This window comes from Passer montanus, unplaced genomic scaffold (genome assembly GCF_014805655.1).
Source record: "Passer montanus isolate IOZ18808 unplaced genomic scaffold, ASM1480565v1 scaffold40, whole genome shotgun sequence".
NCBI classification, from domain to species: domain Eukaryota; kingdom Metazoa; phylum Chordata; class Aves; order Passeriformes; family Passeridae; genus Passer; species Passer montanus.
This window is the reverse complement of record NW_024368819.1, coordinates 1,856,168-1,882,163: the sequence shown is the minus strand read 5'-3', so window position 1 is coordinate 1,882,163 and position 25,996 is coordinate 1,856,168. Positions and strand designations below refer to the sequence as shown.

The 25,996-nt window shown below is 45.7% G+C and overlaps 1 protein-coding gene across 2 annotated transcripts; it reads right to left on the bottom strand.

Moving 5' to 3' along the window:
- Nucleotides 1-34: 34 nt before the first annotated feature.
- On the bottom strand, nucleotides 35-25,548 carry SLC1A4 (solute carrier family 1 member 4). Of its 2 annotated transcripts, XM_039718953.1 has the most exons (8): nucleotides 24,950-25,548; nucleotides 15,696-15,738; nucleotides 14,529-14,591; nucleotides 9,400-9,566; nucleotides 6,287-6,520; nucleotides 4,899-5,093; nucleotides 3,200-3,334; nucleotides 35-847 (listed from the first exon to the last, which is right to left on the bottom strand). In XM_039718953.1, the coding sequence occupies exons 1-8, from the start codon at nucleotides 25,474-25,476 to the stop codon at nucleotides 613-615; spliced, it is 1,599 nt and encodes a 532-aa protein (XP_039574887.1). In that variant the 5' UTR covers nucleotides 25,477-25,548; the 3' UTR covers nucleotides 35-612. The 2 variants fall into 2 exon arrangements, with proteins under 2 accessions (XP_039574887.1, XP_039574889.1); XM_039718955.1 differs by lacking the exons at nucleotides 14,529-14,591; nucleotides 15,696-15,738; nucleotides 24,950-25,548 and adding an exon at nucleotides 10,027-10,106.
- Between the last annotated feature and the right edge of the window lie 448 nt (nucleotides 25,549-25,996).

Here is a 25,996-nt window from a genome sequence, read left to right as displayed (position 1 = left end):
TGAAACAAAAAAAAATTTAAAAATAGAAAACAGCTAGTTTTAAGGACATATTCAATGTTTTTAATGGATTGGAGAACATGAGAGGAAGGGGAGTGGGAGAAAAATGTTGCTTCATATCACGGCTGTAATGGTTGGTATGTGTTTCCAGGCTAGAAAACAAATTTAAGCAACATTTTTACCCACTCTGGAGTTTTTAGACTGCTTCTCCATTCATACAGCAGCAAAAAATTTTCCCTACAATAAGCACATACTGAGTTTGTCTACCTCCCTATCTTCAACCCATCTGAGCCTTCCCTACTGGAAGTCTTGTTACACCAGAAGCCTCGATGGCAGTTCTCACGTACATGTACACAAGTGTGCAGCACAACAGGTATACATGTACACACATAAACTATCAAAATACTATTATAAAGCGAGTGTTCCTTCTCAACACCCCTTCTCTGCCCACCCCACCTCCCTCCCCTTCCCTTCCCCAGGCCAGCATATTTCAAAACAGACTGGAACTGAGCACTTCCAAGAGCCATCCAGCCCCCGGTCGCACTGCAAGCGTCTGGGTGCGTTGACAAGTCCCTGAGGCACCTCTAGGACTGGTGTCGACGAGTGGCCTCGAGTTCACAGTACTGATTCCTTGGATTCAGGGTCTGCTGTGCTGCTTGTGTTGGACACTGGGTTTTTGTGGGTTACCAAAGGCGACGTTTCTGCTTCAGACTTGCTGTTAGCAACTGCTTCTACGGTGACTTCCTTGAGCTCCTGCTCTCTCTCTTTCTTGTCTTTTTCATTCAGGTAATTAAGGATGCCCGCTCCCAGGGCATCCCCTTCCACATTCACAACTGTGGTGGTTCGGTCCCTGGTGAAGATGAGAAACAAAAACCAAAGCAGCAGGGTTTTAGTTTTAAGAGACTTATAACACAATAAGGGGAGCTGATTCAGCCCTGCTGAACCACTAACATCAGTGGAACCAGACAGGGGAGATGTAGTTATCACAGGTGTTTTCCACAGAAGTATCATCTCTATTTCAGAACTAAAAATGTGCACCAGAGCAAGTTTAGGGTCAGTCCGACTTACTGTCAGCTGGTTCTGGTATCTCTGTGAGTTGCAGCAATGGTAGTACTCTCTTTCTCAGGCATCCTGCTTTTCACAGGTCACCTCCTTCCACTTCCCTTTCCCCAGGCCAGCATTTTTCAAATGCATGTTCAAATGCAGGAACTTACTTCAGGTTTATCCAGTAATTGACTCAGAACACCCAGATCTCTTTAACAACTTGACTGGTATCTTAATCCAAGCACCTATTTAAGGGATGCATCCAAAGGCAGGCAGAATGACTTGTGTTCTCTGCATTTGTTCCCCATAGCACCTGCCCTAATTTTTGGTCCTACAACACAAAAGTAGTGTGCCAGGGTGTAATGGAAGAGATTTGTGAGTTATAAAGATGAACAAAGTTTTCATATGGCTTTTGAGACTTGCTGGTCATTCTACAGCCTAACTTTAAGAGGCTCAACTTGTAATTGTGGTCCTCTCTGGTAATTAAACAGCTGACATTAAAGCAAGACATAGGATTCCTTCATCCCTCTTTTCCCCTGAGCTCCTTGACTAGAACGCTGTTGACCACAGAGGGAGGGATGCTACCTATTTTAAAAGGAAGGTAACCAGCACAACACAGGCTTGAGAGCAACCCAAATTCCCTCTTTTCCCCTTTTCCCCTGAGCTCCTTGACTAGAACGCTGTTGACCACAGAGGGAGGGATGCTACCTATTTTAAAAGGAAGGTAACCAGCACAACACAGGCTTGAGAGCAGCCCACAGTGAAAGGAAGGGCAAGTTTTTCACTCTTGCCTCAAAGCACTTGCAAGTACAGGTGAGGAACATGCAGCCACTACTGTACTTCCTTAGGAAGACGGGATACAAAGGGTTAGCCAGTGCTTTGTCTGTATCTCCTGTCCTCTGGAGGTGGCTGATCCCCAAGAGGTTACAGTAAGAAAGAGTGTGATGACCCTAAGGAGGCTGTAGGAATATGCTCCACAGACATGTGTTGTGTGGGAAGATAATACAGCTGCCATGTTCCCCAGTCTCTGAAATTCAAGGGTGTCCTCAGGTATCCTAATTTCCACATCTGCTGTGGGAATGCACCACCTATACAGAGAGGTTGGTGTTTCCAAAAGGCAATGCTGAGGCATTATGTGCAGTCCAAACCAGGAACTGCCCAATAATCCACCAAATGGAAACAAATTACCTAAGCAGGATTCAGATCACTTGGCCCATACTGACCTCTTACTTCCTTCCTCAAAGACAGAAAGGAAAGGTGGTAGCATTGTCTACTAAACTTGTTACACTCAACAGTGTGTTCCAGCCATGACAGTGCCCATGGCAGTGACAAGTGTCACAAACCCTCTGTGTCCCTGCCCTGCCAATGGACAGCATCTCTCTATGACACTTGTGGTGGTGCTTTGACCAGTCTTGAAACTATTAAAAAAGTTCAAACAACAGACAACAAGAGCTTCTGATGGAAACTGCTTCCCACATGTGACTAAGGAAGTTTTCCACAAGTGATGCTCAGACTCAATTTCCCTTGTCCTCCCAAGCCCTTCTAGTATCCAATTAATTTCCAGCAGTATCAACACATTCTAAATGGACTTTTAACAACCATTCTAATGGGAATTGAAGCCAAGAAGAAATACATTTCTAGAAAGGCTGAATAAAAAAGCTGAAGAGGGATTTTAGCATACTGACTGCTTTAAATGGGAAGGCACCACCTTTTCCATTCCCCATCACAAGTTACCTGTCCCACAGGCAGACATCTTGTAGGGTCTTATTTCCTACTTGGTTTTATTTTCTACTGGGTTATATTCTGTACTTTGACCATGTTTCCAGCTAAACACGCTACAGGGATGCTGTAGTGAGGTGGATGTCACTCTCTTTTCCCATGTAACAAGTGACAGGATGAGAGGAAATGGCCTCAAATTGCACCAGGGGAGATTTAGATTAGATATTATGAAAATCTTTTCATGGGAAGAGTTGTAAATCATTTGAACAGACTGCCTAGGGAAGTGGTGGGTGGTGTCCCCATGACACGGCTTAATGGTGAGCATGGTGGGTGGCGCTACATTAACAAAATCTGAACGGTTTTTTCCAGCCTTAGCCATTCTGCAATTCCATGTTTCTGTGTCTCCCTACAGCAGGCAGGTGAGGGCTGCAGTACTCACACGATCCAGTCCACGGCCAGGATGAGGGACAGGTCGTTGGTGGGCAGCCCGATGGCCTCCAGGATGATGGCGATGGTGAGGACGCCGCCGGCAGGGACCCCGGCCGCTCCCACGCTGGACGCCGTGGCCGTCACGCTGCAAATCAATGCCCATGCCTGGTTAGAGGACTCCCAGCTCTCCTCTGCTGCACTCTGTCACGTGCTTCCCCGCTATGGGAACTGTAAACAAACGCTCCAGCATGGGACACAGGGAGCGTTCGCTTCCCAGGCAAACGCCTTCCTGCCTGCTGATGCAAAGGAACGGGTACAGAGGACAGGGGCTCAGCGGGGATCCGCAGCAGTTACTGTGGTGATGGCTCTGGGTTCAACACCAGGACTGCCTTTTCAGGATAAGAAACAACCAACAGAACTGTATCCTGCTGCCTGACTGACATTCCCAGCTCCAGCATGCTGAGGGATTTTCACCTCCTGACCCCACGTGTATAAGGGCAAACTCTGCCATGCAGGGCACAGCACCTTCTCTGTGTCTCATCTGCATCCCAATACAGACCCTAAACCAGGAGCTGGAAACCTGCAGTGCATGTGCTCAACACACCTTTTTGTGCACAGATGTCTGCAACTGAGCTCTCCTTGGGCTATCACTGCATCATCTTCAGACCTGTCTTCACACCTGACTCACTGAGAGTACCTGAAAAGCTAATTTGGCTACCCACCCAAAAAAAAAAAACAGTGCCCCAGCCCTGCCTTAAACAGACAGACAACATACTGGGAAACACAATCAAGAATAAAATAAGCCTGTCTTCACACCTGACTCACTGAGAGTACCTGAAAAGCTAATTTGGCTACCCACCCAAAAAAAAAAAACCAGTGCCTCAGCCCTGCCTTAAACAGACAGACAACACACTGGGAAACACAATCAAGAATAAAATAAAACCTGGCCAGGAAGGGTAAAAAATGCCAGGAACCAGCCCTAGGAGGCATGTGGTGCGTGCACTGCTGGGCACAGTGAGGATCCAGAACTGCTTGTAGCATCCTCATTTAAGGGATTTTGAGGAGAGAAATGAAGATAATGACACTTCATGGGATATGGGACATCAGAGGATATTCCAGGCAGAGGAGGGAGAGAGTCTTAGAGAAGGAGGTAGGACTGGGATGGTGGAGGGGATAATGGAGCAAAGCAGTTAGAAGGGGAACAACAAGAGATCTGATCAGGAAAGCCAGCAATGTGATGGCAGGAAGGACAGAGATAAGCAGGAACAGAGTCTTTAGTACAAAACATATGCATAAGGAACCAAGGAGCTGGCAGGAGAATTTTCTAAGACATCCAGAGGGGGAATCAGGGGCTGCTTTCTGAGCAGTACAGAATGCCTCAATTACCCAGCCTAATGGTGACTGAAGGATGGAGGAGTGAGATGCTTAAGGAAAGAAAGGAATTTCATGTGAGAAAGAGCTTTAAACAGCTCAAAGACTGTTTCAGAATTCAATTACCCCTCCCAGGTTCCACCTTTCATTACATTGAGACTCTGGCAAGTCTTGTAAAGGTTTAAAGACTCCATCCTTTAATCACCCTATAATTATGTTACATAGCAGTTTGTAAGCTTTAGGTCAGAGATGTGGAATGCTAACTGTTAGGTATTAACGGAGAGACCACAGCTTGAATGTGTCTGGGGGCCAGAAGAATGTGGTTGCAAGCAACTTACAGAATTGTGAAAATCTGCCCAGGGTTGAGGTCGACATTATTCAGCTGAGCAATAAACACAGCTGCCATGCACTGGAAAATAGCAGCTCCATCCATGTTTACAGTGGCCCCAATGGGAAGGATAAACCTGCTGATCCTCTTGTCAACTCCGTTGTTCTCCTCAATACACTTGATCATGGATGGGAGTGTGGCTGAGCTGGAAACAGAAGAGGAAGAAATGAAACACAGCACCAGGGTGCTCCGAATGCCCCATCACTGTCTCATGGCTTTCACGTTTCTAGCATGCTGCAGGCAGGACTGTCAAGGCAACAATGGCATTTTAAAGTCCCTCTCTGGCATGATGGCAATGAGAGACCCTCCTTGTTGAGTTTGGAGCAGAGGTATTTAATAATCTGCTTTCACCCAGAAATAGCTGATGAGGACTTTAATCTCCCAGAAGCAAGAACTCATGACTCAACACAGTATGCAGCATTACATGGCTGTAGAATGAACACGTCTCAAACTACAAACATGCAGTAAGAGATGCAAATACAGCAGGGGAGGTTGGAACTAGATGATCTTTAAAGTTCCTTCCAACCCAAGCCACTGTATGAATCTATGGTAATATAAACACAACAGATGCAACAGCAATCTCTGTTAATGCTGTATTAGTATGTTCTCAAACAAACAGAAAAATAATTAAAAATAAAACGTCACTCTTGGATTTATTTCTTGCATTATAAATTACATGGTTTTATTCATAAACCATCTCCTACTATGCAGAAGGAGAGAGTTTATAAGTAGTACTTCAGCTTCATTGACAGACATGCAACTGCTTTTGGGGATAACCTGAAATGATTTTATATAGTATGTCATTTGATCAGGCGTTTGTACTTCAGAAAAGTGTGAATGACACACTCAATCATTTGGTTATGACAAATAAAAGCTGATCAGGCCAGAACTTTGAAATAAATAATGTTAAATGCCTTTACACTAACAAGCAATCTGCTTTGCTCCTACAAGATTAGTCTAAATTTGTTCCAGGTTTTTCTGAACTTAAAAAGTAAACTTCTAAAGACAAAGTCTTCACTACTGACTCTCACTTCACTTAAAATTTAAAGAACAGCTGGCAGGACCATTTAAAGACAATAATTTGGGGTTTTTTCCCCAAAATATTTCCAACTAAGCATCATGCTATGGCCTCAAAATTTTGAGGAATTCTTCTCAACAGCTGATAATCAGCATGTGCTGTGTGGCAGGCTGATGACAGCACTGAGACTCTCTGTGCTCAGAAGACTCTTTCTGCAAACTCAGGAACAATATTCACACCTTAAACTAAAACTGGACACAGCCAGTTTATGGTGACAAACATAACCAAGCTATAGTCCCAGAAGTGGCACAGAAACCCACCTGGAGCAAGTGGCAAAGGCAGTGGCAAGTGGTGTGATAAGTCCTAAGAGAAAACGATACGGATTTTGCCGTGTGGCTGCAAAATAAATAAGCGGCAGAATGATTCCTCCGTGGATGACGTGGCCCAGGATAGAGGCAAAGATGTATTTTCCCAGACTGGTCACCAGAAGCACAATATCTTCCATTTCCACAATCTTGCTCCCAACAAGGAACATAATGCCAATAGGTACATACCTGTGTAAATGAAATACTGGCTGTCATGAAGTACAAACAAAAAGCCTTGGAAAACATGACATTTTGTGTCCTGAAGATAATATTCCCCTAAACAACCTGCTGCTCCTACTGAAAGGTAGTTCCTTAATCACCATATGTCCAATAGGTACATACCTGTGTAAATGAAATATTGACTGTCATGAAGTACAAACAAAAAGCCTTGGAAAACATGACATTTTGTGTCCTGGAGATATATTCCCCTAAACAACCTCCTGCTCCTACTGAAGGGTAGTTCCTTAATCACCACACACTCAGGTTAGGCAAATTTGTAAGGCTTTTCTAAGACTCTTGTTTGGTGGATGGTAAGCAGCCAAATTTTAAAAGGTCTGTTCACTTACACCCTCAGAGACAGAGCTAGGAGAGTGCCAAAGGGAAGGTGAGTGGGAAGCAGCAATGCTGCCAGAAGCTACCAGGACAAGACACCAGTGAGGAGGGAAGAGAGGGGAAGGGAGCAGCATCACATCACTGGAGTACAGAGAGGGGTGAAAGAGTTGGGTCTTAGACATGCAGAAACTCCCAGCACGAGTACAGAGTCAGGTCATTAAAATCACAGACTGCGTGCCAGCTCTGTGGAGGTTAAGAAAAAGCTGTGCACATACCAGAGAGCTCAGCTAAAGGCTACTGATGCATGTGCCAAAGACAGCAATTAACTCTGCTATTTGCCTAAAAAGGACTAAGTTAAATGATCAGGCTTCCAGAGCTTCCCTCAAGCCAACAGCCAGGCACACACACACATCCATGGCTCCTATCTAGAAACATGCCACGTCAGCATTTGTTTGAATTTTCCTTTGTCAAGAGCAAGTGGAGCTGCTCCAGGGGAAAGGCCACCTGCAGGCTACAGCCACACCTCTGGTCCCAGTAGCCCTGAAAAGGCTGAACTGCCCTTGCACCAACAGCACAGCAGCTCTAAACAAATTGTGTGAATCACTGCAGGCCCAGGGCCAGCTCCTTCCTAAGCTCTGCTGGGATCTTTGCATCTTAGTACCTCTGCTGATGCTGTCCACACTTCATCCCTTTCTTCTAAGGTTAAAAAATACTAAAAGATTACCCAGCTCCCTAAAATCCTGCCTCAGGAAAATGTGTGACTAAAAAAGATTTACCTGTACATCTCAGGAATAAAGAATCCAAAGCCCATGTTCAGAGAAGCTGATTTGTGGAGTCAGGACAAACTTCAGAAGGTTTGGTTAAGCATGCAAAGGTCTGGAAAGGTGGGCAAGCCTTAAGGCTGCTCAGCTTACTCACTTCTTCCTGGCCTGCCTCTCCCTCAGTGGTTGTGCAGCTCCTCTGTTCCATGCAGAGAGCATCTCCCTATATCCCAGATCCCTGTGAGTATCCTCTGTCCTCCCTTGGCCAAATCTCTAGGGAGGCCTGTGGAACATTCCCCACTTAGCCTATGCAATTCTGCCTTTGAGCTGTGTTTCTGAGGCCCCTGATTAGCCAGATCCAGCTGAGCCCTGGTCCTGCACAAGCTCTGAACACTGAATTCCTCCCCTTGAAGAGGGAGGCTGGAGAGGAAAGAACTGAAAGTTGAGACCCAAGTGCTGCTAAAACACAAGAGTGGCTGTTGAACAGGACCAGATATGAGCTCAAGCTGCCTTTGCTCCCAGTAGTGGGATTTCACCATTCCAAAGTATCCCTTGGGAAGCACATGCAGCTTCACAGATTTTGAACAAACACCAGGAGTACACAAGAGCCTTAAAGAAGGAACGAGAACAAGTAAGGCTTGCACTGTTAAGGGTCAGCAGTAGTCCCTATAATCCACAAAATGAAGGATTACATACCAACTGATTGGCTTGAAGTGCTAGCACTGTAATAAGCTGAATACATGAACTGCCTCTTATCAGTATTCAGTGTCCAAGGAATTACACTCAAGAGCAGAAAGCTTAAGCTGCTTGGAGACTGAATTTTTCAATCCCTTATGATAGCAACTAACACAGGGATCTGCCTGTGTAATATCAGGTGTTTTGTTAAAACCCTTCTACTTCTTAGGGAGAGGAAAACAGTAGGAAGGAAAAATGCAGAATGAAGGAAGAATGAAATACATTTAAATATACATTTAATTATACATTTAATACATTAGGTACATTTACAGCTTTTACACCAGCTTTGGAAAGGGAGTGAGAAATGTCCCACTGTTCATTTGATTGCTAGCCATCTTCATGAATATTTTCAAGTTTGTGAGGTATTAGTACTGTTGGTTTCACAGGAGCAGCCTAACTCCATACAGCTACCAAGGACAGCCATGATATTGCTCTGAGGCCCACGTTCATCCCACCTGATGGAAAACCCAGCCAGGAGGCTGCTCCTACCCCAGCTTAGGTGGCCTGACCACTCTTTAGAGGTGCCTGCCTCCTCCAAAGCTGGTTTCTTGCCTAATGAGAAAGTTAGGAACTGGAGCACACTAAACTAAGAGACTTTTTTTTGGCATCAAAAGCTTTGTGGGATTGATCAGAGCACTAGTCAGCCCATAAACTTTTCCAGACTCCAGTGACTCCAAGGACTTAAGTGAAATAATGTATTTGCTTATTAATAGGCAAGAGAAAAAAAAAATCAGCATTAGGAAATACTAAGTTTTCTTTCCACTAAATAATCAAAATGGAGTCCTGGAGAGGATTTATAGGCAACCCTTTGAAGTTCTCCAGCCTGATACCTTAAGCTATGAGTGACTGTCTCATTATAGGGCACAACAAGGAGAAAAAACCCCATTGTGTGACATCACAACATTCATTTTGCTGTGATGAGGGATTTCACAGGAAAGAGCTGGACAGAGAGATGAAATGTAAGTTTGCTGATCTGAGCATAACACTGCAGTGCAGATGTATCTGCAGTCACACACTTACCACATAATCCAGGTAACCAAGACCATTGTTGCCTCATTAAATGAGTTAAAGAAGCGAATCAGATCTTCCCCCTCCGGGCCAAGCTTTTTAAGTGCCACTCCCAAAACCAGAGCAAACAGCACCAGTCCCAGGATGTTCATCCCTCTGATATCAGTACCAACAGGGACCTGCAGAGACAAGAAAAGAAGGCTTGTTACATGTGAGAATAGGACAAAACCAAACAAAAGGGTAATTTCATTTTATTGCTGTCTGATTGATCTGAAATCAACAAGCAGAACCTCTTTTGTTGAAGGGAATCCAGGAGACCTGGTACAAGATTCAGTTCAGGTACAAACCTCCCTAGTTATGAGCTGGCACGGATTCACTGAGAAGGAAAGTGCCTGCTGCTACCTCCCCAGGTGCCCTTACATACAATAGTTGTGTTCTCAGTGACCTGAACAAGAAAACTCCCCAGTTTACTCAGGACTTTAGTGCAGTGATGATATCAAGGTGAAAACCATGAGAAAACAACCACTGTTATGAAGCAGAAGGAGGGGAGAAAGGCAGAGAAAAGCAGCAAACTGTGGCAACCTACTCCTTCATCTGTCCATGTCAGCTGTGGGAGAGAAAGAACAGAAAGAGAGATACCTGTTCCTCTTCTCAGAAATCTGTCACTGCCTGGCAAAAGAGAATAAAAACAGGATCCACCTATTGACAAAAACTAGTCTACCCACAGGTCTGCTCTGTTAGTCCTTCACGGCTTGCTTCTCAAAGAGAGCTCTTTGGCAATGTAGTATCATATGAGCTGAATGAGTACTCTTGTGGCTACATAAAAATATAATTGTTTTGACAAACTGGGATTTTTTTCTCTCCAACTTGGCAGTACAAACACGTCAAACTGTTGTTTTATTTGGAAGAATTTCTGTGACAGATGAAGTCTGTGTACAAGTTTTGGCCTTTTGGCTAGTTTAAGTGGACACTAGCTCAACACTAGGAAAGAAAAATACATTCTGAGCTACAAGTTTGAAATGAGTATTGACTAAAGAACTCAGGATACTGATCTCCTAAATCTGATAAAACCAGCCTGCTTAAGATTGATGTTTTTTCTGGAAGTACACTGCTGAACTGGACTGTCTCTCAATGGCAGGTGGAAACAAAGTCCTGCAGGGAAAGGGATAAAATGTAAATTATACACAAAAGCAGGATGATTAAGCTGCTGTTAAGAGAAGTGTTTACAAACAGTGAAGGTGCTGGCTTTTTTTATTCACTAGGTAAAAAAAATAGATATCAAATCTGCAATTTTTATGGTAGTTGCTTGTGCAGGGCTAAGCTGCCACTATTTATTTGATTCCTGATTGAAAGAACTGAGAACATAGACAGATATTAAGCATGAGGAACAGTGTATCTCCAGAGATGTCTGAGGAAACATGCTGTCACACACACTAACACTTTTCTGCCTGGATGGTTTTGGCTATATTCTGGTTTTTCTGACTGAAAGCTCTAAACTCTTCTGTGGCTAGAAAAGTTAAGACAAAACAAATGACCCCCTCTTATTAATTAAACAAATCATCTGTGTATATGGGATGTTATTTTATAATACAAATCATTTTATACTGAGTTCGTTTGATACAGGAGTAATAGGAAAAGTTCAGCTGGAACAGAATTTTACTATAATGGGCCCAAACCATTCCTCAAAAGAAGTCCTAAAAACAGTGAATACTCTCTTGTTTTGGTTCCCATTCTGAAAAAAAAAAATGTATAAAACTTTGCCATGAAACAGAAATTCAGTGTTTGAATGCTTTAAGAGCCCAGCATTCTGACCTGGATGTTGCTGGGAGAGAACCTCTGTACTCTCCAGAATGACAGTGCATGGTCTTCTTTCACCCTTGGAGAGGTCTCTGTCCACCTTGCTCCCAGCACTGTGGTAACTGCTGCTGCTGTTCTCCAAGTGCTCACACTCACCAGCACTTCAAGCCTAGGTTTTGTGATCTGGGGGCCCCCTGACCTCTTGGTGACCAGAAGATGACTGTGTGTGCCACTGCCAAAAGCTTGTGAGCTGTCTCCCTCTATTTGCTGCCATCCTGTCCCCACTTTCAGGCCTTGCTCTCCTCTTGTCTCTCTCTCACTGATTTCTTTACAACACACAGCACTCACCATCACCTCCCAACACTGCAGATGTAAGCAGAAGATGCACCACTTGCCTAGAGTAGTAACTTATTGCAAGAAATTCCTCCCTGCAAACCCAGGGCACGATCTGCAGCATTCAGGGAATTCCACCTCGTTGTGACACCATATGGAATGAGTCCAGCAGAAAATCTTCAGCGGAAGATCCTCACAATCCCAGCCTCTAAAACTGGCAGATGCTGAACAGCCTTTTTGTACTCTCACACAAGAGTGCATCACCCCAAAGGGGCAGCCAAACCAAGCAGCATTGTGGACACCAAACAAAAACAGCTTTAATGAGAACTTTGTTCCTGGACAAACTGTGGGACACGTTATTGTTTGCCTGAAATTATGCATTCTCTTAGGAAGATTCATGGAGCTCTTCTGGTCCTTGAATCTCTCTGAAGATCCCATTGTTTTTTAGCTCTTGAAACAAAATGCTTATCAAGGAAACAACTGCTGACATTGAACAGTCCCAGTAGTAGGTGGCTGAAAAGAAAATGCAGCCATGTGATGTGAGGAAGAAGAGCAACCACTGGTTTGTGTATTTTTACTCCTGTCCAAAGAGGAACTGAGCCCCCCCAGGCTCCCTGTGCTGCAGATGGTAAAGTGAGATAGTCTGTGCCCTAGGAAGTCTTGCTGCCAATGAGACAGAGAGGATGTAGCCATAAAAGCTGGGTAAACATGAGGTGAGCATGTGAAACAACACAAAAGGACATGGCTGAGCAAACAAGTACGTGTCCCACTATTCACTTCTTCAGTGAGAGAAGACAGAGCCTAATAACCAGTGGGGGGGAAATACAATCAATGGAAATTTTTGCTCTACACTATTCAGATGGAAAGTTGAAGGAAAATGTTTCTCCTCTTCACTCAAATACTCTGCTGATGAAAGAAAAAAGTAGACAGGAGTATGATCTTATTCCTCTGGAACCAAACTTCTGTCACTATGATATCCAAAAATCATATTCTTCTTTCCAAACTTAATCCTCATCTATCCATAAATAATATGGTCAGACCAGTACTAAAACTGAGCTAACAAAACCGAGATGATGCTCTCTTTTTATTTGGTCTGTTCTTCCCTGGAGACAGTAGGGCGTCTTCTGGAATTAAAGAAGTTCAGTCTGGTTTTGCTCCAACAACTTAAAAAAGGTTTTGGAAAAGTAATAGCAAAAATAACCTTTACATCATCACAACTGTTGGCAAAAACAGACACCAGTGGCATATTCAGAATATTTTTTTTGATGTTACATCAAACAAAAGACTGATAAGCAGGAAAAAGAGAGAGGAAAAATGAAAAAAGTAATGTTGCATTTTAAAGGGCCAAAAGATGCATTCTTATCTCTTAAGGAAAAGTGATGGTGATGAACAAGCATTTAAAAAGTACTTGACAGCAGCACCATTTTCAATGGGTATGGTTAGCCTCAATCCATGCTTGGTTGCTACACAGCCCGTATCAAACCTGACAGTGAAGATAAATAAAAGACTTCATTCCCATTTCACTTACCCTTGCTTAAATGTCAAATAACTCAGCACTCTGCTACAAACACACAGATCTAAGTGCAAGCTGCTACAGCCTCTCATACCGAACTCGTCTCAGCAGCACAAAGCTGCAGGGGTGTGCCCTGCCCGAGGGCACGCAGAGAAAGTGCCCTTTTGGGATTCCACAGTGCCCTCGGATCCGGGCTACTGCCATCCTTCCCTTGGAGCTGCTCACCCTGTGGTGCCAGGCTCTCGGGCAAGGCACAGCTCTGCCCCTGCTCAGCTCATGTGTCATCCCAGTCACTCTTCACCCTGCCTCCAGAGCTGGTGAAAGTTCAGGTCAGGGCTGGAAGCAGAGTTCAGAAACAGTGTTCTGCATCACCTGCTCACACACCATGCATGGGGAGGAGAAGGTAATGAAGCCAATGCTTCCTGGGCTCAGGGATAGGCTCCAGAGTCCCTCTGGGTGAGCATAAACTGGTTTTTTTTCTTTTTACAAACTGGTGGGCAAACCCCAGCTGAGCCCTTCCATAACAAATGCAAACATTACAAGTCCCTTGCCCTAGGGGAATTCAAATCATATTAAAAACGTAGTAACCCAACATCTAATACTGAGCTCAGACAGCCAGAATGAGCCTGAGGAAGAGACAATCACCTTGAAAGTAATTTCTCAGACCAGTCTCCCAAAAATCCCATGGCAGCACATGAGACACTTTATTTGGAGTAGGGTGACACCTTGCAGGCTGGGAGCCTGGGTCTGTTTCACAGCATGCTCCTTGTAAGACAACAGTAATTACTGCTGGGCCTGCAACATGTTGGCTCTGGCCAACAATAAACACGTTTGATGCCCTGTCTGCAGGAGAAATGACACTTAGTGGGAGAGAGAGCATCTCTGGAAGTCCTACCATCTACATATGAAAGATACCACTCTCTACTTTATCTACACCTACACACCAGTTCCCTTTTTGACACCATTGCAACAGTAGCCTATTTGTAATGTTCTGTCTGTAATTTTACTCCTTCAGACCACTTGCTACTGCTTCAAAATTTCAGCAATGAGAAAAAATTCTCAACCTAACAAATCTCTTTTTTTTTTGAAAGAGCCTTGGGTAGAGGGAAAAAACCTCATTCTCTCCAAACTCTTCATGAAGAGTAAGGTTTAAGGGATATACTCAGCCAGCCTGATTGCTATTTAGTTCCAAGTCTACAGAAAGTTATTTGGAAACATTAGGTAGACTGTCTAAAATTTAGATCAAGTGAGACCAGGTCTAAGAAAGCATGGCCTGAAAAAATAAAGTATCAAGAGTCATATCAGTTGAGCTCAACTCTCCTCTCGACCACAGCTTTCTGTTGTAGCTGTGGGTACTCACACAGCTTGTGCGTGTCTCAGTTCCAGGCAAATAAAAATACTTGTTTCTTTCTCAAGGCTACTGGAAAGTATTAAAGGCTGTGAAGTAGTCAAATACTACTGACAACAATTTGTTTAAAAACCTAAGAAATTACCTTACCTTTTCCCATGTGACATTTCCAGAGGTTGTGTTCCTGAGCACCATCTGATAGTCTGTCGCATACTGCGGGTAAGAAATAAAACACAACCAAACAAAAATGGTGAGGCAGGCATTAAAATTGTCAGCAAAATATCTAAAATCTAGGGCAACAATTTACTTTGATAAACAAACTAGACATCTCACAAAAGCAAGGCACTTCTCTGGGCTCGTTTTTTTTCAATATAAAAGGAGGGAAGGAAAAGCTTCTGTCCTTGTCAATTCCCTGTGACAACAGCAGCACAGAGGAAAAGAGGACTGCTTTATTTCATCCCTGAATTCATATATCCCTGACACTAGAGGCATCACAAAATATCCTTTTCATAGTGTTGTTTTTGTACTGGTTTTACTCATGGAATATTGACTTGTACTGTACTATATATATTCATGCAAAATGGAACTTGATTTCAAGAGTTTGCCCCTGGTTTTGATACAAAAGCAAACCCACCATGAAGGCAAAAGCTATTATCCTGCTTCTGTATCATAAGGAATGACTCTGCCCCATGACAATATTCTCAACACTCTATATCCTGACATGTAAAATTAGCATTGAGAACTAAATCAAAATCTTTTTGGAGCCCTACAGGTCCAATCCACCAGTTTAAACCACACTACGTTCTGGTGCCAGTTATCATCCCACCATACTGTCTCTGTTGGAAGAGAAACCAGGCTGAGTAATTAATCCAGCAAGGGATACAATGGAAACTACTGAATAAAACCATCAGGCAACAGGTAATGCTTACACACATGGCAGCCTAAAGGTCTTCAGCCTTGTCTGTTCTGAGCCCAGCTCTAAACTACAGAGCCAAAGGATTCCCAGCTAGCTCCTGCAACATGGTAAGCAGCCTGGCACAAAGCAGGATTGCCACTACTGCCCAACATGGCACTCAAAGTTTAAAAAATATTGTTGGTGAAGGTAGAAAAGATGGGCGTTGAATATGCTTTTGTTTGAGGAATATTTTTCAATAATTTGCCAGAGAAGTTGTATGTCTGACTATATCATGTGCTTTTAAAAACCCTACCTTCTGTAAGTAAATTAACTTTGGTATTTTCTACACCATCTTTCTAGTCCTCTTCCAATAAAAGAGCTTATGCACTGTGGCTCATGCCCAAAGTCCACACAGATCTTACCGTTTCAAAAGCAGCAGCAACAAGATTTGCAGGGAACAGGTTTCTGTAAAAGACAAACAAGAAAATGAAATATGTCATGGAGAACCTCTAAATTAATGCAGCAATGTATACTCTTAAACAGAATGCCTTTTTCAAAGGCAAGCACTTTGGCACTGGTGAAGTGTGTAGCACAGAAGATTCCCCAGCAGCATGGAGCTTGCTAAGTGTCCAGAGGTGTGGATGACATCTTCCCTGGCTCACATGAAAGAGAAGACAGATGCTTGCTGCCACAGCTCACCTTTTGAGCAGGGCCACCAGAGGCAATCACACACAATGCTGGTTTTACACACCCATTGCCCAGTGGCTAGGGAAACTGCTGCAGCCACACCATCTGCAGCACCAGCTTATGGCCTCCAGTGTCAGGCAGGTTTGTAACATTGCTCATGTGATTACACTTCACTCACAGCATCAACATGAAGGACAATCCAATCAGCAAAATCCCCTTACGAGAATGGCTTAACCCTTCAACAGAGCAAGGCCAGCTTCCCTGATCACCAAGGCAGAGCAGAACAGTATCACAGGCCAGACTTCTCTGCAAGGACTTAGACAACACAGATGGAAAGTACAGGCAAATCCTATGGAACATCTGAATCCAGCAGTGCCTTCACACTGGATTCAGACTGGAAATGCCAATCTAGCATCAGGTTCATGCAGAGAGGACAGCATGCAAAGTGATGTACACTCTTTCTGACCAGCCAGCATGTAACTGCACACAGGAAATTAAAGTCATGAACTGGACCGTGCAGGGCATTCTTCCAAGCTTTTGTAGTGTCTTTTAGTTGGTTTTAATGCTCTAATTCCTTTCTCCCCTTATGGGCAAAGAGCACATGTTCCTCTAGCCAAATGACAGCTCTTGGTTCTCTGTGTCAAAAAGGAAAACAGGAATAAAAGCTGATCTCTGGGGTCATGGCAGGACCACAGCTAGTGAGGGCAGGAATGTGATGGGTGTCAGCTGAAAATACTGCCAGTAGAAGGCATCACAGAGGCACTATAACTCTTATGGTAAGGAAGCAGACCTTACCCAGAGCCAGTTAATTGTGGTAAAAAACATTTGGATAGCTGCTCCCCATCCTTTGCTCTTTGTGCTGCAGGAAGCTGCAGCTCCCTCCAGCCTGTGCCCTGCTAACTTCCCCCCATTTTTGCCAGAGTTACCCAGGCAAACATTAAATCAGGCTGTGGTCATTCCACGAATGGCATGGAGCATGCAAATCCAAACCAGAGCAAGAAAAGGAGCAGCAGAGTAAAATCTTTGAAAGCAAGAGGGAGATTAAAATGTGGCCAAGATAAGGACTTTGGCCCTTTTGGTTGCATGGCTGTGTTCTCCTGCCACACAGGGAGTTTTCCCACAGCCTTGACAGCAATAGGAAAGGACATGGAACTTCATCAAACACCTGTCTGCTGTGAAATACCTCAGCCTTTCTCTCTCTCATGCACTAAAAATGTATTAGGAGGATTGCTGCAAGAATAATTTGTCTTCTGGAGTCTACATTACACCAAGCATGAAAGAAACAGCAACTTTTTCTCTTCATAAGCTGACAATACAGCTGTCTGTCTGAAAGCAGGAGAGTGAGCTCTCACTCAGCAAAGACACTCAAGAACTGGCCAAATAAGATCAATGGAACAGCTAACATGCATCAGCTCTTGCACAGCTGGAACTCTCTGGTGGATAAAAACCTTGAGTAAAGTAAAAGCAAACTTGCTTTTATCAGGAGTAAAATATCACATATACAAATGGGCTCATGCTGTTGGGAAAAGAAAGATATTTCTTTTCAGCTTTTCATAGCAGGATGATTACTTTTCTTAAAAAAAAGAACTAACTGGACTTTGAAGAAGCAAAGAGATGAAAAAAGACTGAAAATCAACCAGAAATCAATTCTTCTTTTTTTTTCTTTAAATCAGCTTTTCCATCCTGATGAAAACAAAACCAAAGGAAGCAATACTAAAGCCTAAACAACATGGTTCTCCAATGTTTAAATGTGGCCAGGAAACCAAACCCTCCATAATTTGCACAGTATGTCAGGCATGGGCCTCAGTAACTAAACATTAACTTATCTCCAAGCATATATTTAAAGCACACAGTTAAGTGATGCCAGAAACCCTGTTACAGCAAGGCAAGGGGCAGGTTCTTACTTCAAGTGTGAATAGTGCTAAAAAATAACCTAGACACTTTGCTTTATCCCTCCAGCACCAGTTGCAGGACTTGACAATTCGCCAAGTAAAAAATTTTGATCTTAAGCAGCTCATAAGGAGTTTTATGTTCTGTTCAATCCAGCTTCTAAGTACACCTGACTGCAAAATACCAAAACCACATAAAATAAAAACAGCAAAACAGCTTCTCTGTTTCGAATCCCAAAGCTTAAGAACAAAATGTGTCGGGTCATAAAAAGCAATCTACAAATAAATGGCTTATCTTAGAGGCATGCAGTCTGCACACAGTATACTTACTGCTCACCTAAGATCAGTCAGCATGTGAACCAAATTAAACTTTAATTACAAGTGGGTCAGATCACAAGTTCTTACCTTTGGATAGATTTGTGCAAGAACACCACCACAGTGCCTGAAAAAAGGGGCAAGATGCTGCGTGCTTTAGAGAGAGATAAAAGCTGGCTGGTGACCTGCCAGGGCCCATCATGGACTTGTGCCTGCAGGGTTTGCTCCTCACGCCTGGGAAGGTGAAGCTCACCCATCACAGAAGCACAGAGCTCTGTCCCTATGAGCAGAGGAGCTGCGTGGGGAAGTGTGGACATCCCTCCTGTGAGGGTGAACCAACAAAGAGGAAAGCTGATGAACAGGGTAATTGGGCATGCAAATGAAATTTGGGTGTCTGCCAGTTGTTTTTTCTGGGAGGACCAAAGGTTTAGAAGGTTTTTGTGCTTTGAAAGCCTGTAGCAAATGTGAACATGGAGTTTAGGGAAATCACCCTGGTTGTATGGCTGGATTGTTGACTGTTCCTGATGGCCCCATCCCCATGACCTGTGCCAGAAAACACCGTCGTCTTTCTGAAGCACATGTGGATTATCACAAGAACACGGTGCTGGCCAAACCCTGGGTCTGGGTGATAAGGAGCCCAGCACTCCAGTGCAGGATCAGACAGCCTTGGCCCCATGTGCAGGGAGACAAAACTTGCTGCATATGGCATGAACGAGACAGGCCAATAACACAGCAGGGCAGGGGGACAGATGTGCTGCCTGTCCCCCACGTGCTCCGCTGCTGCCGGCACCTCGCTGCACGCACGCACAGACCCCAGCTCCTCTGTGCCATGAAAGTGAGGTAGGTGGCACAGAGAGGCTTCACTCCCCTCACCAAGCACCAGGCAGGAAAGCCTCTCTCTACCCACTGCAAGTTGTGCAGACAGCCCCAAAAAAAGCAGTGTCAGAAACCCATCTGACAGCTGCCAAAGGGGACAGCTGTGTCCTGGGGCTGAAGTGACAGCCGGGCTGAGCCAGGAAACCTCCACGTAACTGCACAACACAGGGTGAGAATGAACCCTCCTCAGATCCTCTTCAAAGAGGAACAAGAAAGTAGCAGCACCAAGGGCAGGTGTTAAGTGTGTATTTCTTGCTTGAATACTGTGCTCATCACACCATCTCCCTATGCACAGCTGGATAAATGCACCTTTCTTCCCAAAAAGCTGCTCCTACCAGTCAAAAATGGACCATTACTCCCCAAAAAGATGCCACTGTATTCCTGCTGTAATAGAAATCTTTGTTTAGCTGCAACATCCACTCTTGGGAATTGCCGACAACTAAGGGAACCTGGAGCTGGCAAATGGAGAGAAGGGGGGCTGTAACTCTCCTCCTTCTCCACTTTGATATTATGGTCAAATTGCTGTCTTCTTTATAGGCCTGTATCTTTCCATCAGCGGGATGAGGATTACACAGGAACTCCTCCACTGTATGTGTAAGGGATTATTATTAACAACTGTTTCTAAATTATTCGTTTGCTAGAGCTCTGCAAACAACTTTGCTCTGGCAGCAAAAGCATGAAGGGAAATCCAGGCAAATGGAATGAAACCCTAAAATACTATGCATTCCTCTCACATTGCTTCTTACAAAAAGGTTCCACTTCTGAGGCCAAAAACCTTGCTGTTGAAAAAGATACTTTTTTGAGGAAGTCTACAAAAAATAAATACTCTGTGTTGGTTATCTCCAGTTTTCAGGGTTTTTTTCAATGGTGTGAGTCCACTTGCAGCAACTTTATTGCCATCTGTGGCAAAATACCAGTTTGAATTCCTCTGGTACCTCTGGTTTTTTTTCTGTCCCAAGATTTTTATTCAATATCACACAGCAATTTTTCTCATCTGCTTTTTGATATGTGGATGCACAACACATGCCCTGTACATACTCATATTTGTGAGTGTGTGCATTTCTTTTAACACAGAGAAACTTGAAAATGTGTTTACCTATAGCAGATATTTGACACTTTTTTTGTCTTAATGGTCCAGTCTGTAATTTTGATGCTTGCAGAATAAAACATAACTGGGGTGGGGGGGGTCAGTTGTAAAAGGCAACAAATGAAAGGAACAGAAACCTTCAGAGACTTACTAACAAAACCCTGCTAAAGCGTGAATGAATGGCAGGCACATGAATGAAAACACCAAGTTCTTCCTACAGAACTCATTCCAGACTCAGCAAGTGACACGAGCAAAGTGAGACAGTTGTCTTCACTTTAAGAACTAGCCATCAGCTCCAAACCCAGAGGCCAGCCTGGCTCCTGGCGTAACTGCAACCATTGCCTGGACACTTTTTATTCTATTTATGAATTCAAAGGTGGCATCTCCCCCTCCTCCTCTAACAGTCACATTTTACTGTCTTTCCACATCGGGATTTCAGAGTGGCCTTCATGGCTGCGGGTTTTGGGTGACTCACTGGGAAGACCAAGGCTGTAAGGAACAAGTGCTACTGGAGCAACTGGTGCCCAGGACAGGGTCACTGCCTGAGTGGCCCGCTCTGGCCACCTGCTCTGCAGCCCAGCCAGCAAAACACAACAGATGCTTCTCCCTGTGCTCATGTCTGCCTTCCCTATGGCTCTGAAGACACTTGGAGCAAAGGCATGAGCTCGCTGTGGGTGCTCCCTTTGGCAGCTCGGTGGTAACATCTGGCAGAGAGACAGAAAGGGCATTGAGAAGCAGTAAAATTTAAACAGCTTTTGCAGACTTGCCTGGCAAACTGGGAAACCCTGACCTTACAGCCTGGGGCAGACGTGTGGACCTCTGTGTACTCCTCCTATTAAAAAAAGGGATTACCTCCTTCCCTTTCCAGATTCTTACAGCTAGAGTTGGATTAAAAACAGAATTCACTTCCCCAAAGCCAATTTCACAGTTGCAAAACATGTTTTTATCCCCAAATTGGGCAAAGAAAGCCTGTTTTAGATCCTTTTTTCCACTAAAAAAATTTGTAAAATACTCTGTTGAAATGTTCCTTTTTTGATGAGTGAGTGTCTACTTAAGTCCTTTGTATAAAATGATAGCAAAACATTGACCTCACCGAAATGAAGTGCCATGATCACCCACTGATGGAAATTTTGACAGGATCAATAGGTTCCTGTGAAACTGTTCAATCTTGTTGAATCAGCAAATACAAATCAGAGTTGAACAAAACTCTGACCTTATTGAAACATTCCAATGTGTCAACGGCTCATCAAAAGTGTTAACAGATCAATAGATTCTTGCAAAACACTGGATCCTGCTGTTTCAGCTGCTTTCCAACAGGCTGCAGGTGGGCTGTGTGAGCAGGTGGCTGGAGTCCCATCCTTGGGACTCCCTCTCCCTGTTTACATGCAGAGCACAAGCACAGCCGAGCTGGCTCCCTACAGTGTCACCTTCTCAGATGGGGGCTGAGCCCCAGAGCCCACCACATCCCAGCCAGCCCCTTCCTCCAGCTGCCAACCACTCACAAGCTCTCTTTATTCTCTGTTGCTTTATCTGCTCCACCAAATAAGTGAGTAAGGGAAAACCCCAAAATTCTAAAATTTCCCTTCACTCCCCTCATCTTCTGCTGACAGACTTAAGGAATTCTAAGATCCTGCCTTGAGCTCAGGGAACACCCCACTTTCTGGGTGCCTTTTTCAAAGCCATCAGCCTTGTGGAAGTAGCTGTGAACTCTTGCTGGATCCCCTCCCATGATCACTGCCTTTGGCCATGCTCATCTTTAGGAAGCTCCAAGGAGCTGCCCACATGACAGACCTGCTTGGGGGCACAAAAACACCTTATGACAGCTCTGCTGTCCCCACCCCATGTCCTCGGGCAGAGGACAGTGTGCCTAAGCCCTGACTAGACATGCTCAAGGCTTGCTTGCCTCTAGCACTTGCCAGAAGGGTGCTCCAGCATTTCCAGCCAGACAAATCAGACCTGGAGGTTATGGTCAATGGACAAAACAAAACAGACACAGCCTTTGGGATCACCAGTGAGTCATCTTTCATTTGATACCAAAGCCCAAGACAAATCTTTTTTCCAGAGGTCGCTTCTCCATGCCTAGATGCATGTTTGTGGGGAAGGTTTAGACTTTGAAAAGGAAAACCAAGCTGGCCTCCAGATTTCATTGCAACAATGAAAAGCAACATCTTGAATCATTACCTGAAAGACTTCCCAAAGGCAGAAGTGATTTGCAGAACCAAATAGTGACACATAACTGTGATTTCCTCTTTGCTGTTTCTTCCTTGGGTCATGCTTTACGTTGGTTTTCAGTGCTGATGGGGGACTCAGTTTACCCATTTGCAACTCATTTTTACCTCTCCTCTCAAACCAAGCAGCATAGAAGCCTTGAAGGTCACAGTCAGGCTTGTGCCACAGTGAAAACATTTTTCTTGCATCTAATAGAAAGTTTCATGGCCAAATGAGATAAAAGGAGAAGCAAAGAGGAGGATGCTGCAAGACCCACCCACACAAAAAGCAATCATTTTGACCCTCCAGGCCCTATAGAATCAAGCTTTGTTATCTCAAGATGAGTTTACTAAGTTTCATCACAGCAGGGACCAAGTTCAGCGCTCAAACCAAAACACCCAGGTTTTCAAGAACAGTTAAAAGAATAACATTACACTGCAGAGAAAAAGATTTTATTTCCTGAAAATCACATACTCTCTCCATCCCTCAGTCTGTCAGGGATTTGTGCTAAGACTGAAAGTTTTAGTGATGGCTGTGTCCAAAGACAACTTTTCTGGACTGGATTTCACTGTCACTGCTGTAACAACTTGACAGCCCAACAGTATGGCTACAACAGCCTTACCCTGGGGTTCCAATAAAAAGCTGTATTCACAGCCCCCCATACATGCACTGGGGGAAAGTTCCTGTCCCCTCATCTCCAAGAAGGAAACTCCTCTGCAACCCACCATGCTTTACCCAAGTCTCATCATTATGAGCTCTACTTTGCAATTAGGGGCTCAATCCCATCACCATCACAACCCCTTTGAAGATGAACTCCACACCTGCACTTACAGACCAGACCAAGAAATAGCTGTCTCCTCTGAACTTCAGATATTACCCACAGCCTGAGGCTCACTGCAACATCCCTGGCCTGTTCCTCAGCTCCACCCTACTCCATGCTGCCAGGTGACACAGGGATGTGACACCAGCTACAGCAGCCACATCAGGATGCACTGGGGCAGCCACCACTGCAGGCATCTTCCCAACGCTCCCAGGTGTGCCCGCTCCTTTTTTTTTTGGCAATTTTCCTTCACCTCCCTCCCCTCCATTCAACAACATACCACCACCACAGCCAGACTACCTAGTCCTGTTGTTCTGCTATTCCTTCTTAACACGCTGTCAGGAACTGCTGGTCCTTAAGAAAGGTCCTTAATTGTTGGTTCTTAAGAGAGAGGTGAGCTGAGGACACTGAGTACATGTCTGCCAATGGAACAAACCAGACTTACTTTCTATCCAAAGGGAACATACTTGTCTCAGGGGGAGAAAAGGACATTAACCTGAATTTGTAAATACAGGTCTGGGTTTGGTGTTGGCTTTTTTTTTTTTTTTTTTCAGAAAATCGTTTTATCTTTATTGACACATTCACTTGTCCAGACAGAGTAAAAACATTTCTCAGCTGAAAAACTGGACTCATAAACGTAAAGCAAACAATCAAAATAATAAAAAAACCACCCAGCCAGTTTTGTAATTACCAGGATATCCAGTAAGCTCAACTTTCCAGCCACTTTGCTGTGACACACACAGGTCACCTCCCTTATTCTTGTGTTTGTACCTGGGTGCAAAGCACAAGGAAATGCAGCTGGAAGCCCAATACTCAAAGCACCATCTGGATGCCTGCCTCGTTTGTCTGTGTGCTCCTATATTATTTTAAAAGCCAGACAGATCTCAACAAGACATGGGCTTGGATAAAAACAAAAAAGGTGAAGTTTGCAACTTTGCAAGGAGGAGTAAAGATACGCTAAAACACCATCATCTGATTAGAAGCTGAAGCCTTGTTTCCAGACAGATTTGGGGAATGACATTTCCCAAATGACAGATTTGGGAAAGTCTTGTCCTTGAAAGATGCAGAGGTAAGAAGGGAAGCTCATGAACCTACAGAGCATCCTTACACTGGACTGAGTTTAAGGTATGTTCTCCACGGAATTACAGGGCTGCGTTTCCATTCCCACATGTATGGGAGAGCACTCTAAGAGACAGGCAGGCATTTGGGTGAGGAGACTGGGTGAAGTGTTGGAGAACTAAAGAAAAAAGTTTGTGTGAGGGATGAGAAGAGCTGCCCAGCCCTGCCCTGCCTGCAGGAGACAGGCAACAACAGGCAGCAGGGCAGGGGAAGGTGCCAGGGAAAGCCTGCCCTGCAGCCGGCACCCAGGAGCCGCTCTCCCTCCAGGCAGAACCAAAAACGGGCCCAGGCACCCAGAACTCTGAGCAAGCCTCGACTCATCCTTGCAGCCACCCAGGCAAAATTAAAAACAAAGCGGGGAGAAGCAGAGCACCAAGCCCTACACCTGAACGGGCTGCGGGTACTTGGGCAGAGAGAGAGCCGTGTTTCTGGAGCAGCCAGGATCAGGATGAGGAGGATGGTAAAATGAAGGAGATAAAGAAGGATGTTGAGGAGAAGGAGAAAAATGAGGGGAAGGTGCAGAAAGATGAGAAGATGCAGGAGGATGAGATGAAGGAGGTTGAGAAGGAGGAGGAGGAGGAGGGCTCCTCGGCTGCAGCGTGCAACACTGCCGGGTCTGTCATCATCCTCCGGCGGCGGGAGGGCGGGGGAAGGAGGGGAGCGGGGCGGCCTCACCTGATGAGGTCGAGGAAGGAATCCACCGTCTCCTTGCTCTTGGGCAGCTCGCCCGGCAGCCCCAGCTGGGTGTTGAGCGCCGAGGCACCGGCGCCGGGGCGAATGATGAAGCCGAGGGCCACGGCGAGGCCGGAGGCGAGCAGCGTGGTGCCCAGGAAATAGGCGAGCGCGATGCCACCCAGGCGGCCGAGCGAGCGGGTGTCCAGGCTGGCGGCGCCCGACACCAGGCTGCAGACCACGAGCGGCAGGATCACCATGCGCAGCATCCGCAGCAGCAGCTCCCCGGGGAAGGCCAGGTAGGAGACCTGTGCCGGGCCCAGCGCCGCGCCGCGCACGGCGGCCCCCAGCGCCACGCCGGCCACCACCCCCGACACCGTCAGCAGCACCAGCGCGTTCCGCCGCAGGAACCCGCGGCAGCCCCGCAGCCGGGCCGCGCCGCCCCGCCGCTGCTCCGCCGCCGGGCCCTCGGCATGGCCGTTCCGGCCGTGGCCCGCCTTGCCCTCACCCGCCGCCGCTGCCTCCTCCATGCTGCGCCGAACAGCGGCTCCTCGTGTGCCGCTACCGTGCGGCGCTCCAGGCTCGGACTGAGCGGCGGTGCCGCCCCGCCCAGGCCCGGGAGCGGCGCGGGCCCCGCCCGGGGGAGGGAGCGCGGCGCCCCCGGCCCTGCCCGGCGCGGGCTGGCTCCGCGCCACGGTCGCCTCAGGCCCCGCGCCGCCCCCCCGCGCCCGGCCCGCCGCCGTGAGGCCCCTCCGGGCCCCGGAGGCCCCCTCAGTGTCCCCGCGGTGCCCCAGCGATCACGCGTGTCTCCCTACGGTTTGCACATATCCCCATCGGTGTCACGGAGCTAACAAGTGTCTCCACAGCGTCCTGTGGGTCACACTTGTCCTCCATTTTCCCCCTCAGTTTCCCTGTTGATCGTACACACCGCTGTAGTATCCCCATAATTCACAGGTGTCCCCTCAATCACATCCTCTCAGTGTCCCAGGGCTTACACGTGTCCCCTCTGTTCGAATCCATGTCCCCGTGGCTCACACGTGTCCCCTCATT

Bases quoted from the DNA above. Each gene is read 5' to 3' on its own strand.
- SLC1A4 (XM_039718953.1), bottom strand. From the start codon at position 25,476: ATGGAGGAGGCAGCGGCGGCGGGTGAGGGCAAGGCGGGCCACGGCCGG. The intron at 5,094-6,286 runs GTGGGTTTCTGT...TTCTGTTTCCAG, and splicing joins GCCTTTGCCACTTGCTCCAG to CTCAGCCACACTCCCATCCA. The intron at 848-3,199 runs GTGAGTACTGCA...CATCTTCACCAG, and splicing joins CTGGCCGTGGACTGGATCGT to GGACCGAACCACCACAGTTG.